The sequence below is a fragment of the Pteropus vampyrus genome, unplaced genomic scaffold (assembly GCF_000151845.1).
Source record: "Pteropus vampyrus isolate Shadow unplaced genomic scaffold, Pvam_2.0 Scaffold444, whole genome shotgun sequence".
Lineage (NCBI taxonomy): Eukaryota > Metazoa > Chordata > Mammalia > Chiroptera > Pteropodidae > Pteropus > Pteropus vampyrus.
Window position 1 is genome coordinate 865226 of NW_011889225.1, and position 16147 is coordinate 881372.

At 32.9% G+C, this 16147-nt stretch overlaps 1 protein-coding gene across 1 annotated transcript in view; it reads left to right on the plus strand.

Annotated features, from left to right (window-relative positions):
- The window catches only part of ABCC9 (ATP binding cassette subfamily C member 9), a 120603-nt gene that overhangs the window by 25333 nt on the left and 79123 nt on the right, over positions 1-16147 (plus strand). The window contains 8 exon segments of the mRNA XM_011381579.2: positions 3092-3286; positions 5196-5348; positions 5914-6001; positions 6004-6068; positions 7939-8073; positions 9815-9977; positions 12510-12550; positions 13457-13599. Of these exon segments, the coding sequence (XP_011379881.1) occupies positions 3092-3286; positions 5196-5348; positions 5914-6001; positions 6004-6068; positions 7939-8073; positions 9815-9977; positions 12510-12550; positions 13457-13599 (983 nt within the window).

The following is a 16147-nucleotide window of genomic DNA, read 5'->3' on the forward strand; positions in this document are numbered from 1 at the left end:
CTAGAGTTAAAGACCCCAATAATTAAAGATCACAGTCAGCTAGAAATCAATATTTAAGAGGATGAATAAATGTATATATCACCTATGTGTATAAATATAAAGTTGAATTAATCACTAAGTTTCAGACCATTAATGTTCCAGAAATTTCAATATGACCCTGGAATCTATTCATTCACAAATATTGATCGAGTTCCTGTTATGTGCTAAACATTATGCTTAGTTCATATTATAGATGAAATTGTTTTCATCAGGAAGGTCCATCATCCATGAAAAATCTAAAGCAAATTTTGGTTAATCAAACTAGTGTATTTTTAGAAATTTCAAAATGAAAAGATTATCTAATCTAGTTTGCTCATTTCATTGATGAAAAAACTTCTATAGCTATAACTCTTGCTATATATCCAAAGTAACATGGTCAAGACTCATATTTGGTCTGTGATTACAAATCTATTGTACTTTCTACCACATAATGATGCCAGGTATATTGTGTGACATATTAATGACTGTTTTTTCAATATTCATTTTCTATCAGAGCACTTTGCATTTGCTTTGAATGGCAAGATACATGCTATAACGAATAGTGGAGAATAGTTCGTTGACATTAGCCAGACCACAAATTAACAGAGTGACACAACAGTGGTGTTGATAACACATTTTTAAATATCTAAATAATATAGAAATCTTCATTCAGTTGACTCCATTACAAGATATAAAAAATGATGTTTAGTAATAATTTTTTAAAGGGATAATTGATTTTTTACAATTGGCCCCAAGTGGATTCATTGTAAAGTCTCAGAATTCAACTAGTTAATCTAGTCACAACAAAAGGGAAATATTTTAAAGCATATTTCAGACAGGGATGGAAAGAGGTATGAAAATATACATTTTGACCTCCTGAAATGAAAATGTAAAAAGGGTTAAAATTTTATTTTTAATATGTGAGAAAAGAATTGGATTAATTGTTTTTCTGTGGAATTTTTCTTGCCACAGAGATATGTATTCTTTATGAATCCTCAGAAAGTAAAACCTCCTGAAGACCTCCAGGATCTGGGTGTGAGATTCCTTCAACCATTTGTGAATTTACTGTCAAAAGCAACATACTGGTGGATGAACACACTTATCATATCTGCTCATAAGAAACCTATTGATCTGAAGGCAATTGGAAAATTACCAATAGCAATGAGGGCAGTAACAAATTATGTTTGCCTGAAAGATGCATATGAAGAACAAAAGGTAATTTAGTATCTGTTTTTCATGTCGATAATTGTAGAAAATGGGCCTATTAAATATAAAGGCACTAAACTTAAAAATAATATCTATGGTTAAGGAAGAACAGATTTCCTCTATCTGTCTTTCTTAATAGTTTGAGTCATGTTAATTGGGCTGCTGAGGATAAACCAGAAATATGTCATGTTAGTCGCCCATCAATACATGAGGAGGAATATAGAGAGCACTGTCTTTTCTCTGGGATCAAGTGGAAAGTAAGAATTAAATTTAGGGATCATGTATGTCTAATCCTTGTTACCATATAATATTAATAATTGATGAAATTTTTGTTGTCTTTTTTCAAGTATCTCGTCAGTAATTTTGTTATTAAAAGAGAAAATAGGTCATATCCATTAATAACTTTCCTTTAAGAAACTAAAATCCTTTAATTATTAACTAAAATTTGGACTCTGAATTTCAAACTTGGAAAAATAAATTATACGAAGAGGCATCATCTACCCACCTCATGTATCATCCTATATGTCTGCCCAAATTAGTTTCTTCTGGCACTTTCTTTGAGTATTTATAATTGCTTAACAATTTTTAAATATGAGAGTCCTTGGATATTTTCCATTTATCTTGTTTTCATGCTGTGTGTTATCCACAGTGGTAGATGTATTTTACATTGCAATCATCTACAGATACTATTGTGATTAAAAATATGAGTATTCACAACAAAATGGGAAGGGAATGCAGATGGTGAATCAGTTATAGAGTTTATGGCTGCTCTAACTTAAGATCAACAAAGCATTTATGGTAAATGATGAAAATGACCCCTGTTTTGTGTAAAAATGTGTGTTATGAAATTAATATTTCAGGAAATGGTACTACAAATGAACCTGAGTCATCTCTCAGATTTCACCTCTGGGAAAAGTATTGCATAATGTTTTTAATACTTCTGTGCTAGAGTGAAGATTAACAATATAGCCTAAGCATAGCTTACGCTTTTTGAGTGCTCTTTACTGTAACACAGATCAGATTGAACTTGGTGTGTTAATGCTTTTTATCTTTTAAACTTTAAAAAATAATCAGATTATTCATCTAACAGAAAGTTGAATATAAAGCATAAATGAACTCTATTGTATTGGATTAGCTTCTTTGCCACAGTGAAGAAACTTCATTTTCTCTCCAAGATGTAATTATGATGATTGTTCAGGTCTTAAAATTTTTTCAGCAAATGACTATAGATGTGTGAAGCCATGAGTTGGCTTAAGCATATATACCATAATTCAGTTTTGCATTTTTTAAGGAATAAGTAAGAAACACAGTCTAACGTAACTTCAAAAAGTATTTATCATTCACAGAGATGGAAAATACCTGGAGGAGAAAGAGTTTGAAGATGAGATGATTATCTGTTGTTTAGCTTGTAGTAATTCGGTGACTCTCTTGTGATCTAATAACTCCAGAAATCTTGACTATTCTGTCAATAACCTTTATCTTTGTGCTTTAGTATCTTCTCTTTCACACAGTATTATTTAGTATACTCACGACAGATTTATACTTTCCAAATCAAAAGAAATTAAAATTAATTTGGCATTAAAAATTTTGTTATCCTTTGACAACTAAAAATAATACAAAGTCTTTGAAAAACTGGCCTGGTTAACTCTTTTGTCTTCCTCTTTTATTAAAATGCATTCAGTAGCTACTGTTTGCATAGAATGCAAGGATAGAGAATCATGCATACTATACTGAAAGGGACTTAATAACTGTTATTTATCAACTTTAAAAACATTATCAGAAATGTCAGAAGGACTTTTCATAGAGATTAAGATTAATTGCTGCTCTGGTCATTTTAGTTTGATTCATCTGGTTTTGTTTCTTTCAGAAAAAAGCAGCAGATCATCCAAATCGAACTCCATCTATATGGCTAGCTATGTACAGAGCCTTTGGGAGACCAATTCTGCTTAGTAGTACATTCCGTTATCTTGCCGACTTACTGGGTTTTGCTGGACCTCTCTGCATTTCTGGAATAGTTCAGCGTGTGAATGAAACCCAGAATGGGACAAATAACACAACAGGAGTAAGTTTGTGGTACTTTTGAAAGGAAACATATTACTGGCAGATTTCATTATAATTGTTAGTTTTTTAATGCAGTTTTATGAGCAGTTTGAATAGTCTTATTTATAGAGAATCGAATGCTTTTTAAAAAGGAAAACAATAATTTTTCTTGTAGAGAAAATCATGTGTTTATGTATTCATTGAATCAATCTGGCCAAAAAACTTTTTTTCTCAGATTCAGAGACTACAAAAATGTAATAAGCATTTTCTCTATGCCAGAAAATTTCACATTGATTATTTTATTTGCTCTTTGTAGCAATCATTTAAATAATTTTCATGCATGAATATATAGGGATGGTGGCCAAGTCACTTTTTGAGAGACCTGTGACCAATAATGTTAGCGATGTGATTTGTAATTTGTGCATTTTTCTTTTTCTGATACAATAAAAGCCATTGTAATTCACAATGATAAGGGCAAGTCACATTATGATATTTTATTAGATATTATAATACTATTTGGGAAGGCTGTTATACATTTATAATCTTATATTTTCTGTTCTGTTCTTAAATTCTGCATTATGAACTTTCTAGTTTCTTTCTAAGATAGGAGTTAATTTCTCAGTGAATCAGTTTTCATTTTCTAGTCTCTCAATCTAACTTCTTGTTATTTTTTCTTCACTGATTAAAACTTTAGGCATTTACAAAGCCCACATTAAATGCTGCCTTCTCAGTGAAGCCTTTCTAATTGTCCTAGTTGGAATTTGACTCTCCTTGGTACTCCCCTAACACATTGTTTACTTCATATTGGCACTTGCAATTTATAATGAAGCGTATTATTTCTGGATATGCTTATCTCTCTAGGTCATAAGCTCTTTAAACAATTACTGTAAACAGTTCATATTTGTGCCTACAATGCTTATAGTTCAGTTTCTTGCATATATTAGTGTTCAATTATTATTGAAGTGAAACAGTTATTTTTATCATTGAATCTACACTTTTGTGATGCTTTGTCCCTACTAGCCTAATTACATATGGATATCTAAATTTCATGTAGAATTCTTCTATTATCTTTCCTTATACATATTAACCATGTGTTTTTTGAGAAGGAACAGAACTTACACATTTGTATATATCTCTATAAAAAAGGAAGGGACCAGAAGTAGAATTTAATGGGCTTAAACCATAAAAAATGAGTGCCCAAATTGACATGATGTACTTATGAGAGTATTACCTTTCCTTCACTTCTAACAAATAAATTACCATATGCTGTTGTTGCAAACAAAAAGTGATCACTTTTGTATATCCTTATGGTGACTAAGTCATATTCCTATCAAAACAACTGTTTTTATAAGCTGTATTTTTTCACTGGAAGTGTCTTGTGGATGAAATCACCAGCCAAGTTACATAGCTTATAATTTATATTTTATTTCATTAATATAAATTAAGATATATGAAAATCGGAAAAAAGGTAACTGTGTAGAATTATTTTAAATTAATAAGGCTATAGGAATTGTATTTTTGTCGCATTGGTTTTGCTGACCAGCTATCAGTTTCATGGTTTCTACTTCTAAATTACAGTCTAAATTCACTTCTGTCTTCATTTACTACTTTCCGTTTAACTAAAGTAGAACATATCTTTGTAGAAAATGTACTCATATTTTTAAAAATTAAAATGTGCCTTTCCCCACCCTATAATCAGGCATCTCCACTATCTTAATGATCAATTTGAGATTTTTTTGCATTAAACTGATTTGTATTTGTTTTTGTGGACATTGTGAGAAAAAGCCAAAATTACCTTTCTGTGGCTCATTTCAGAGAAAGACATCGAATTTTTAGACTTAAAAATCATGTCATGTAATAAATGCCAACTGTACAAATGGTATTTGAAAAAACTAGTTTTAATTTATGCCTTTTTTCTCTTTCGGGACAAGATTTCAGAAACCCTCTCATCAAAGGAATTTCTTGAAAATGCTTATGTTCTAGCAGTTCTTCTTTTCTTGGCCCTTATTCTGCAAAGGACATTTTTGCAAGCTTCCTACTATGTAACCATAGAGACTGGCATTAACCTCCGAGGAGCACTGCTGGTATGCACAAGCTTTGAATGTCTCTGTTTCTTTAAAATGCCATATGCGGAGTGGTTCCATAGAATAATGATTAGCACATCTGCTTTACACGCAGAAGGTCCTGGATTTGGGCCCCAGTGGAGCCATGGTCCATACCCTGGTTGCACCAGGCCCCTAGTGTGTGCTGTGAGCGTGTGGGAGGAGACACCCACTTTCAGAGATCCAGTTCTTAAAGGAAGGCAGCAACATAGAGCTAATTAATAAATCCATTGAATTAAAAATAACTTTTACGGTACTATATTAAGACAAATATTTTGAAAACTTGCACTTATTTCTGTTTCTATTTGTTCTAGAACTTCTGTTTAAATTTGAATATATGTTTTTATTATATTGCTAGAAAAAATGTATTTAGTTGAGGACTGACAGTAACTATGCTAAAATGAAAATAATGGATGACTTAAGATGGTATTATAGTTTTTTTTCCTCTGCAAAAAATTTAAATGTTATTTTTCTCAATGAAAATAAATAAGCATGGTGTTGATTATTGAATTGAGAAATTCAAGGATTTTTTTTTTTTCTTTTGCAGGCCATGATATACAATAAAATCCTTAGGCTCTCTACATCTAATCTATCCATGGGTGAGATGACCCTGGGACAGATCAATAACTTGGTCGCCATGAAACCAATCAACTTATGTGGTTCTTGTTCCTGTGTCCCAATCTATGGGCCATGCCTGTTCAGGTAGATCAATATAAGTAAGGTTCTCATTTGCAGAGGAAATAAAACACAAAAAGTGTAAAGTATTTATCAGTAAAGGATAAACTTTTTGAATGTTTATTATAGAGAAGGAAGCTGATACTCAGAAATGCTATGACAGGTGAAGAACGTGGGGTTTGGAATTTTGCTGCTTATGTTCAAATTATCTGCTCTACCCCATGTTTCTACAAAGGTTTAACCCCTCAAAATATTAGTTTTCTTTACTGTAAAATGGGAATGATAATAGCATCTGCCTCACAGAGTTGTTGGAATTGTCAAGACTAAATTAATATGTGTAAAGCATTTAGCACAGTGCCCGGCATTTCATGGGCACTCAGTAATTATTATTATTGCCCAAACTCATCCGAGTCACAGAGCCAAGGCTTGGCTTTTTTCATTCTGACAAACTCATATAGCATTTCTAAACTAGAGAAAATACCTTAATCCATCCCATGGTTTCAATAGTTGATATGTTATAAAATATCAAACTTTATTAGGTGGTAGGAACACAAAGTGGAAGGCTATTTAGCTATTTCCTATGGAAAAGAGCATTCAAGTAAAGACACAGGTTTTTTTGTTTTTTTGTTTGTTTGTTTGTTTTTTACCTCATTAGGCAAAAATAGCAACAGAAATGTATTCAAGTTTTTCCTCTACGTGATGCTGATTATTTTAAATTATGTCAAGGTTTGAATCTGAAGATGGAGCTTAAATTGTAGATCTTACTTGTAGTCTGCCATCTATATCCTGTGTACCACATTTATTAGAATGCATAGATAATAAAGAAAATATGGTAGTTTTAAAATTTATTGTTTTCCTTCTTATTTTTAATGGAAATCCAAGTCAAATAAAGGTGTTTATTATGCACGATGCTTGGCACAAATAAGATTTTAAATATGCTTCGTCTCATCTTATCATAATGTACTTATACATAGATCAACTAGGTAGCTGCCTGTGTGGTATAATTTAGCTTACCTGAAATCCCAGGCTGCCTCTGAATGACTGCATCATGGGTAGACTTAAGGAAATTTCCATTTTGTTTGGAATGTCCAGAGAGTCTAACTGATTGGGCAGTAAATATGTGCCATTGCTTCTACATTGACATATAACCATGGGTTAAATGCTTTAACTGCATGGATACAGTTCATTAGTTGACATTTTGAGCTATGATAAGCTGAACTACTAGGAAAAAATTTTTCAGAGAAAAAAATGAAGAAGAAACTGACAATCCAGAGAAGGTAGATCTAAGTGGGTCAGAACTGGATTTGAGAAAATAAATTTTAAAAGGACAGTGAGGTAAGATGGCTCACCAGCTTGAGCTTCTTCAGCTCTGGTTAGGCCTAGGCCTCTTTTCATTGAGAGACTTTTGGGGACATTGAGGAGGCGAGGAGCTTGGGTCTTTTTTTTAGTCCACAAATAACTGTCCAGTATTCACTTATATTATGATGCTGCCCCCTACTTTTCTTCCTCCCAACTTTGAAAAGCTAATACAATTCCAAGAGAAAATGGAATGTCAAATTTATCGTGGGTTACAATATTTTCAAGAAAAACATCATGTCCTTTTAAAAATTTGAAGACAGCTTTAGAAGGTCAGAAGCATCATGAGACCACTGTGCAACTTCATGCAATAAATTGGTTTGACACCAGTTGTACAAATCATCATACTAAAAATAAATTTCCACTACGTAGCTTTCCCAAAATAAATCATAGTAAAACTCACTGTCACAGCTGAGTTGACTTCTAAATAAACCCAATATAGTAATTAATAAATACTGTATGTTCACTGAAAATTTTCCTTTCATGCAGTGGTCTCCATACCCTCATTTATTTCCCCCTTTTCCACATGTTTTCTTCCTAGATCATAATGGGAGTGATTCTGCTCTATAATTTACTTGGATCAAGTGCATTGGTTGGTGCAGCTGTCATTGTGCTCCTTGCGCCAATTCAGTACTTCATTGCTACAAAGTTGGCCGAGGCTCAGAAGAGCACTCTTGTAAGTAACATCTTTTGGAAACTCTATTAGGAAAATCGAGTAGTGTTGTTTCATTTTTAAAATATAGGAAATGAAAACATACCACTCAGGATTATTTGGAAATCATTATATTTTATTTCATTCTTAAATAGTGAATATGTATTTTCTGCATTATAAAACAATTTTTAAAAGAGGATTTGAAACCTAAGACCTAATGGTCTTAGACTCAAAATACCAAAGTCACAGTTCCTGATGTTTTTAAGTGCCATGACGTGATGAGACTTTGACTCTTCTTCTAGATCACTTGCCTAGAGAAATACACTAAAGTGTACTTTGAGGCCATTGGATGTCAATTATTGACATGGGAGAAATGGATCAAGGACCAAATAAACGGTCAGGTTTGGTACTTCTGAAATTCAGTTTCCATAGGGTTGAATCAAACCACGTGATGACCTATGGAATTATTCTGAAATGTTTCAGTGGCAGATGCTCTGGCTGAATATGTTTGTGGTCAATTTGACAAGCAATAGAAAGCTCAATTATTGATTCTTTCTGGCTTCGATTTGCCATGAAAATTTTTAGCAAGAATTATCTTCATTTAAAGGAATATTTGCAAATGATAAAATTGTTGACTGCATGTTTAGAAATAAAGTTTGATAAAATATGAGCACAGCTGTCTGTAAACCAGGCATAAAATATAGGGATGCTGTCACTGACAGAATCATTTCCCAAGCTTGTGTTTCTACTGCCACAGGCAAGTCGCTTGTCACGAAAGTGATTTTTATCACTTGTTTTTCTACTGCTTCTGGTGAGGTTACTCGTTATTTTTGTTTGAGCCTTCTACCCTCTTTACTCCACGACATGAATAGAGTAGAGACATGACTGTCCTCAAACATCTTTCACTTAGCCTTTCAAACTATATTCATTCTCTCATTAACAGTCATTTGACAGGCATCTAAGACCCCGAAAGACAAAAAGATGAATAAAAAAACAGGCTACTTTTGCTTCTTTCCAGCTGCCTTTTGCCACTCTACAGCTCTGTTGATAATTCACAGGTCATAAGGTGCCTTATTAGCCATTCTAAGATAATATTTGGTGGTAGAAGAAGCTGAAACAGTTGACTAAATTGAGGCTTTTGTGTCTGCTGCAAATCTCTCTACAGCTAATTCAAGTTGTTAGTAATCAGTAAATCTAATTTAGGCCTTAAATAAGAACTTATGAAGAAATTTGTAGAAATATTTTATTAAAGATAATAGGACCAGTTTCAATAACTATTATGAAGACACAGCATGAACACCCACAACATTGTACCCTCACATTTCCAGAAGAGAAGCAAACTAACTTTTCTTAAATTCATTGTTTCTCTTCTTAATATGAGTGAGGGTGCTGAGAGGAGAATCAAATGATTTACATATTAGAAAGGAAGCCATTGGAAATCTCTTTATTACTTCTCTAAATTTATATATATATTATTTGCAGACATTATTCAAGGAAATCGTGTCAAATGTATGAAACTGCTTTTATTTAAACCAAAACAACAGTGATATAAAAGTTTTTAGGTGGAAAGAAATTTGAGGTCATCTAATTAAAACTTTTCATTTTAAACTTGGAGAATGAAGCATAACTTCTGGGTATCTCATAGCTATAATTAGTGGCAGAGCCAGGCAGCAATCGAGATCTTAATACTTGTCTCTTACATGGGCCTGCCGCTCTGATTCGGTTGGATGACGCTTGCATTGTTTTTTATTCATTTGTTTTACAGGATTATTCCACTGAAAGACTGAAGAAAACAAATGAAATATTGAAAGGCATCAAACTTCTAAAGTTGTACGCCTGGGAACATATCTTTTGCAAAAGTGTAGAAGAAACAAGAATGAAAGAACTATCCAGTCTCAAAACCTTTGCCCTTTATACATCACTCTCCAGTAAGTTGCTGTTGCTCTAAGGATCACCCCAAAACCCTGAGTTTACGTTGTTATCGTTGAGACATTCTAGTAATCAGACAAAGCCCATTTATTTTGAACATATGTGATGTCCAATAGCTACTGGCCACATGAGCTATTTAAATTAAAGAATAGGGTTAGCACAGGCTTAGAGTTAAGTAGACCTGAATTTGATTCCTTACAAGTTGTGTGTCTTTCCCATGTTACTTTGCATTTGAAATCCTGGGCTTCCTACTCTATAGGAAGATGGAGATGGTGATGATAGTAATACTGGGAATCAAAACCTTCTTATCAGTTACAGTTGGGATGGATAGTGGGTTTTCAGTAAAAATTTATGTATATAAATTCATTCAACTGTATTTACTATTAATCTTTTTATTCTCAAAGAGCCTTAAAAATTATCTGCAGTTGTCTTACTTGTTTCTTTGGAACTCATGGTATTGTATTTTCTTGAAGATTGTACTTAAAATGCCAGTTTTGAAAATTGAGGAGAAAAAAATGTCAGCGTTTTCAAGTGAAAGAAACCAATCTGCATTCACATGAAACTTTCTTTTCCAATATATTTTCAAGAACTTTTAAATACAGAGCGCTTTTATCCTCAACTCTAATTTTTAAAAAGCAATTGTTACAAAAACATTGTTGTTTTTTTCCTCAAAGAGTGACACTGAGTACTCTCAAGAATAATGAGTTTATGTTAGTAAAATTCTTATGAACTTAGCCAGTATACTCCCACTGATATTTGATTTGGTTTGTGTATCAGTTTCGCTCATCTCTATTGTTCCCAAGCCTTTTTAACAACTTAAAGTTTTGGAGTTTTATATATTGTTTCCTCTTGAATTTTAAACTCCTTTAGTTTTTAGAGATTATAAATACTTCTTTTGTGAACTGGATTTAGAGAAAATATTTGGTTTATATAGCTCATTTATTCTAACTCTAACACTTTAAAAATGAAATGGGAAGGATATTTCAGCTGTGTTCTACTGCTAATATGGTATCAGAATGCTGGAAGATAGAATGATTGATTATCTACTTATATGTATAATAGTAAGTGTAAGCTGATGGCTCGCACAATACATTCCTCTCTGCAGTGGACTGAAATTTTCATAGGGAGGACAGATCAGCAAGAAATAATAATCATAATGATGAAGATACTACTATTAGTAGTACTACTAATAACAATAATAAAAACAACAAAATATATTGAGATATTCAACCAATTATTGCCGTGATTTTACAAATAACATCTCATTTAATCCTCACAACAGCCCAATGATTTAAATTGTTATTAACTCAATTTTAGATATCTGAAGATTGAGTTGGAGAGCTTAAGTAATTTGAACTTCCTTCCCCAAATCATTCACCTACTAAATAGCAGAGGTGGGTTGTTAACCCCGTTTGTCTCCAGACATGAGATTTGGATTGGTATTTAAAACTCAGATATAAAAGGAGAGGGTACAGAAGAGGTCATACTAGGAGAGAAAAATAAGTCATGAGAGTAAAAATGCACACTCACATTTATGATATGCAGTAGGAATTCTTGAGTCAGTGGTGGAAAGTTTCAGTTAGACCACTTTCAAGTTTTATGATTTCATTAAGTACAGTGTTCTTGGTAGTTAAGAGCTTGAACTAAGCCACGTCTGGACCTGCAAAAGCACAAACTGATTCTGTTTACAGTTGTTAGGAGAGTTCATGAGAGTGGATCGTGAGAGCTGCTGATGATTTTTGGGCAGACTTTTTCCTGAGTGTCATGAAAACTAGATTCTAATTCTCACTCTGCCATTGCCTGGCTCTGTTACCAACAATTCATTTAATCTTATGGTCCTCAGTTCATAAAATTCTATGGTTTATGAAAAATATAATTGAAAATCATCAACTTGGCTTTTAATTTTTACTATGACTTCCAAATGCTAGTATTTTAGCCTAAAATATGAGTTTCCCTTGTTTCAGTTATGCATATCATGCCTATCAAATGATAGTGCAATATATTCCTGGAGAGATATTTAACAAGCAGAGGGCCCAGGATATGAAGTTATTTTATTAAGCAAAAGGTCTATGAGTAAAAATTAATATTACTGCTAGAACTTGAAGTGATCTCAAATTCTTGTTTTTAATTTGTATAACAACCCAATTTTCATATATTTATGTTAGTTTAGTAGACCAAATAAAATATAGATTGTAAGTACTCTCAAGAATGCACATTTGTTAAATTCTAATAACTTGCATCATTAAAGGATTATTTTATGTGAATTTTTCTACTTGTAACATTTCACAAAAAAATAAATTTTCAGTAAAGAAAAACATTTTCTGGTTAAGGCTAATGTGTGGGATCTCATACAACTGCGAACAAAGAAATACCAACTGGGAAATGTTTGTGAACTCCTGACAAGAGGCTATTTAATGCACTTGGTCCTTCCTGTCTTCGGGAAAAGTTAAAGTAATAATAGCTGATTAATTTAAGTTACTGAAAATGTTTCACACTTCAGCGAAACTAATGTATTTGATTTCCTTCCACAGTCTTCATGAATGCAGCAATTCCCATAGCAGCTGTTCTTGCCGTAAGACACTTTTTCCTTATTTTAAACATGGAGCTAAATCAGTGTTTAGAAGTGATTTATGAACCAGAGTGTGTGGGTGGTAATAAATATTACATCACCTCTGCCAGTTTTCTTTTTGCAGTTTCTATTCCAATAGTTCTAATTTAGGGTTTCTTGACCATGGCACTATAGATATTTTGGCCCAGATAATTCTTTGTTGAAGAGCCTGTCTCAGCATTAGGATGTTTAGTAGTATCTGTGGCTTTTATCTATTAGATGCCATTAGTACCCCCTGATCATGACAGTCAAAAATATCCCTAGACATTGCCAAATGTGCCCTGGGAACAAATTTAACAGTAGTTGAGAACTAACTTTTCTATTCTCCATGACCTGGTTGTGGATATTCTTAAAACAGGAAAATGCTGGTTCAATAACCAGAAAATGTTAAATATTTACATTCTGTTTCAAACTTAAATTACAAACCCAGAAATTTAAGTAAGTCTTCATTGGACACCAATGTTGGCAATTTTAGTAAAGGTCCACAGTAGGGACCTGAAAACAGTGGAATATACGTTCTCTTTTTCTTTTAGAAAATTTAGAATTGATTGAAAAGAGCCTGGCTAGTTGTTAAGAATCTCCTCACTGTTATTCCCTCTACTCAGTAATTTGACAGAAGTCGGTTTTCAAATCTGTAAATAGAATCTGTTTTGCCCTACTTACAAGTTTACTGCTAGATTAAATGTATACCATTAAGTACTCTACCAAAATAGCAGGTATTATTTTTTTAGGGAGTAATTTGGATAAAATAATTATTTTCATAGTTGCAATGGACATATTGGCAGAGCAGAATGTTAGGTGTGTAAATTGAATGTAAGCATTTGTGAAATTTTCTCCATCTTTCTTTAAAGAAATTCTTTCTTTACACAGACATTTGTGACCCATGCCTATGCCAGTGGGAACAATCTAAAACCTGCAGAGGCCTTTGCTTCACTGTCTCTTTTTCATATCTTGGTCACTCCACTGTTCTTGCTCTCCACAGTGGTCAGATTTGCGGTCAAAGCCATCATAAGGTATGCACAGCAGTGTCTAGACTTCTTTACTTGATTATAGAAAATAATATATGCTCATGGTAGTAAGTTTGAAAAAGTATAAAAAGAACATTAAAATCACTGTTCAGAGATAACCATTGTTAAAATTTTGGTATGCCACCTTTCAGTATTTTATTTATCTCCTATAATAATAGTTATTCTAAAATAAAAGTTTTGAATTTATGTAGTTTTTAACTCCTTGTTTCACTTATTTATTTTTTATTTTTTAAAATTTATTTATTTAAATTAGTTTCAAGTATACAGTACATTGGTTAGACATCTTTATATTTCATAAAATGATTTCCCCAGTTGCTCCCTCCCTCCCCTGACCCTTCACTTAGCCATCATATTAATGCTAACTGCATTCCCTCTGCTGTGCTCCCCATCCCCATGCCCCACTATCACCTACTAATTTGTACTTCTTTAACCCTTCACCGCATTCTCCCAGCCCTCCAGCCCCGCTCCCCTCTGTCCGTCACCAAATTGTCCACTACATTCGCGAGTCTGTTTTCGATTAGTTTGTTCTTTTTGTTCCTTAGATACCGCATATAAGTGAAATCATATGGTATTTACCTTTCTAAATACTTTGTTTCACTTATTGCTTTTATTATTTTCCCCTCATTAAGATCATGATACATAATGTTTACTGGCTATGTGATATTCCATTGTTTGGAAATATTATAATTTATTTAATGACTACCCGTTTATTTTACATTTAAATATTTTTATTTTCTTTCTAACATAAATAATATAAATAACATTGAGATAAACATCTTTATCTTTCAACTCTTCTCTGATTATTTTCTTGAGTCACATTTTTAGAAGTGGGAATACTAGTTCTAATACTGTGCACAATTTAAGATCCTTGATGAATATGACTATGTTTTCCATTGAAGAAGTGGTAAGTCAAAAGGTATATACATTTTTAAGATTTTTAAAATTAGTATGATCATAATGTTTTCTAATGAAGCTGGGCCAGTTTATATTTTCACCAACAGTGACAGAGACTGTTCACATTAATATATCACATCGAAATCTCAACAAAAAAGAAAAAATCTCTCCGGGCTCACAGTCTCTGCAAATAGAAAGACTTGATAACATCACTCAATGTTTTGCTCATTTTAAATATGTTTCTACAGTGTTTTCACCAGAGTAGATTTTGTCTCAGACTCACAATTTTCCACAATGCATAACTCTAAAAATAGATGTGCATTTTTCTGCCATTTTTCCTTATATTATATAATAAATGTTACTAAATTACATTATAACTACACTGTATGTGCCATCGTCTACTGTATATGAGTCTATATTATAAAAAAGACAATCTTAAAGTAGTATTTTGCTTTTTGTGATAAGATCTTATGAACTTTATAAAACATCGGCAGGTTTCATAAACAGTCATCATATTTATATCTGGCCTTTAAAAGAAATGCCAAGATTTTGAAATACTGATGGAAAATTGAAAATTTAGGTATAAAATATACAAAGCATGGTGTTGCCATTGATAGCAATGTAGAACATCTTTTGTAAGGTCTTTTAAAATGAGATAATTTTCCCAATGTTTATGTATTACTAAGAAAACTAGTATTTAATATTCATAATAGCAAAATCTTCAGTTTTGGGTGATAGTTTATATTGACTTAACAATGGCTTAATAACAAATAACATCAAAACACATAAACATTATCTTACTATAAAACAAGATCAGGTTGGTTACAAGGGTGTTATAATATGATTTCAATCCTATTCTGGAAGATATGCCGTTAATAACCAATTCTGTAGCTATTAGTTTAAAGCTCAGGCCGTCTGGCCTTATCTGCCCTCGTTTTCTTTTCTGATTGTTCTGCCTTCTGAAACACTTGTACAGATCACTGACTAATTTTTGTAGCACTGCTTCCAAATTAGGCAGTGCTCTGGAAGGGAAGCTTCTTCAAACAATAAAACTGATAAATGGCCAGAGCCTGCTATTTTGGTCCTTATTTTCATTTTCTCCATTTAATAACTGTCCCTCTCATGGTTGCATTTTTTATTAGAATTTGACTTCATGCTAAGAATGGAGAAAGAAAGCAATTGATATCTTATACTGGATAATGCCTCTGAAATCAGGAAGTTAGCAAACACCAAAAGGATATTAAGAGTTCATATGAAAAACAAAAATACACACACAAAAAAAACACCCAAATCTAGTGGTGTCCCCAAGTCCATAGTATCCAATCCTGCTGTAGTAAATCCTAGTAAAGTTGAGGGTGGATGTGGATAATAGTCCCTGCATATTCCTGCATAGCACTCTCTTCTCTGTATGTCCAGGGAAAAGGCATTTGCCAGTTTGATAAAGACCAGTCTGTTTCCAGGGCTCAGCTCCAGATTTCCCAAGCCATAGGCCAAATGGAATCGGCTCACAAAAAGTTGCTTCTCTAAAATGATTTTTTTGGTGGTTGATTTGTGGTTCCAATGGAGATGAGCGGTCAACAGAGAAGGCCAGTGCTTTTCCCTACTATGTGCTGGTTCTGAATACCCAACTGAGAGTTTT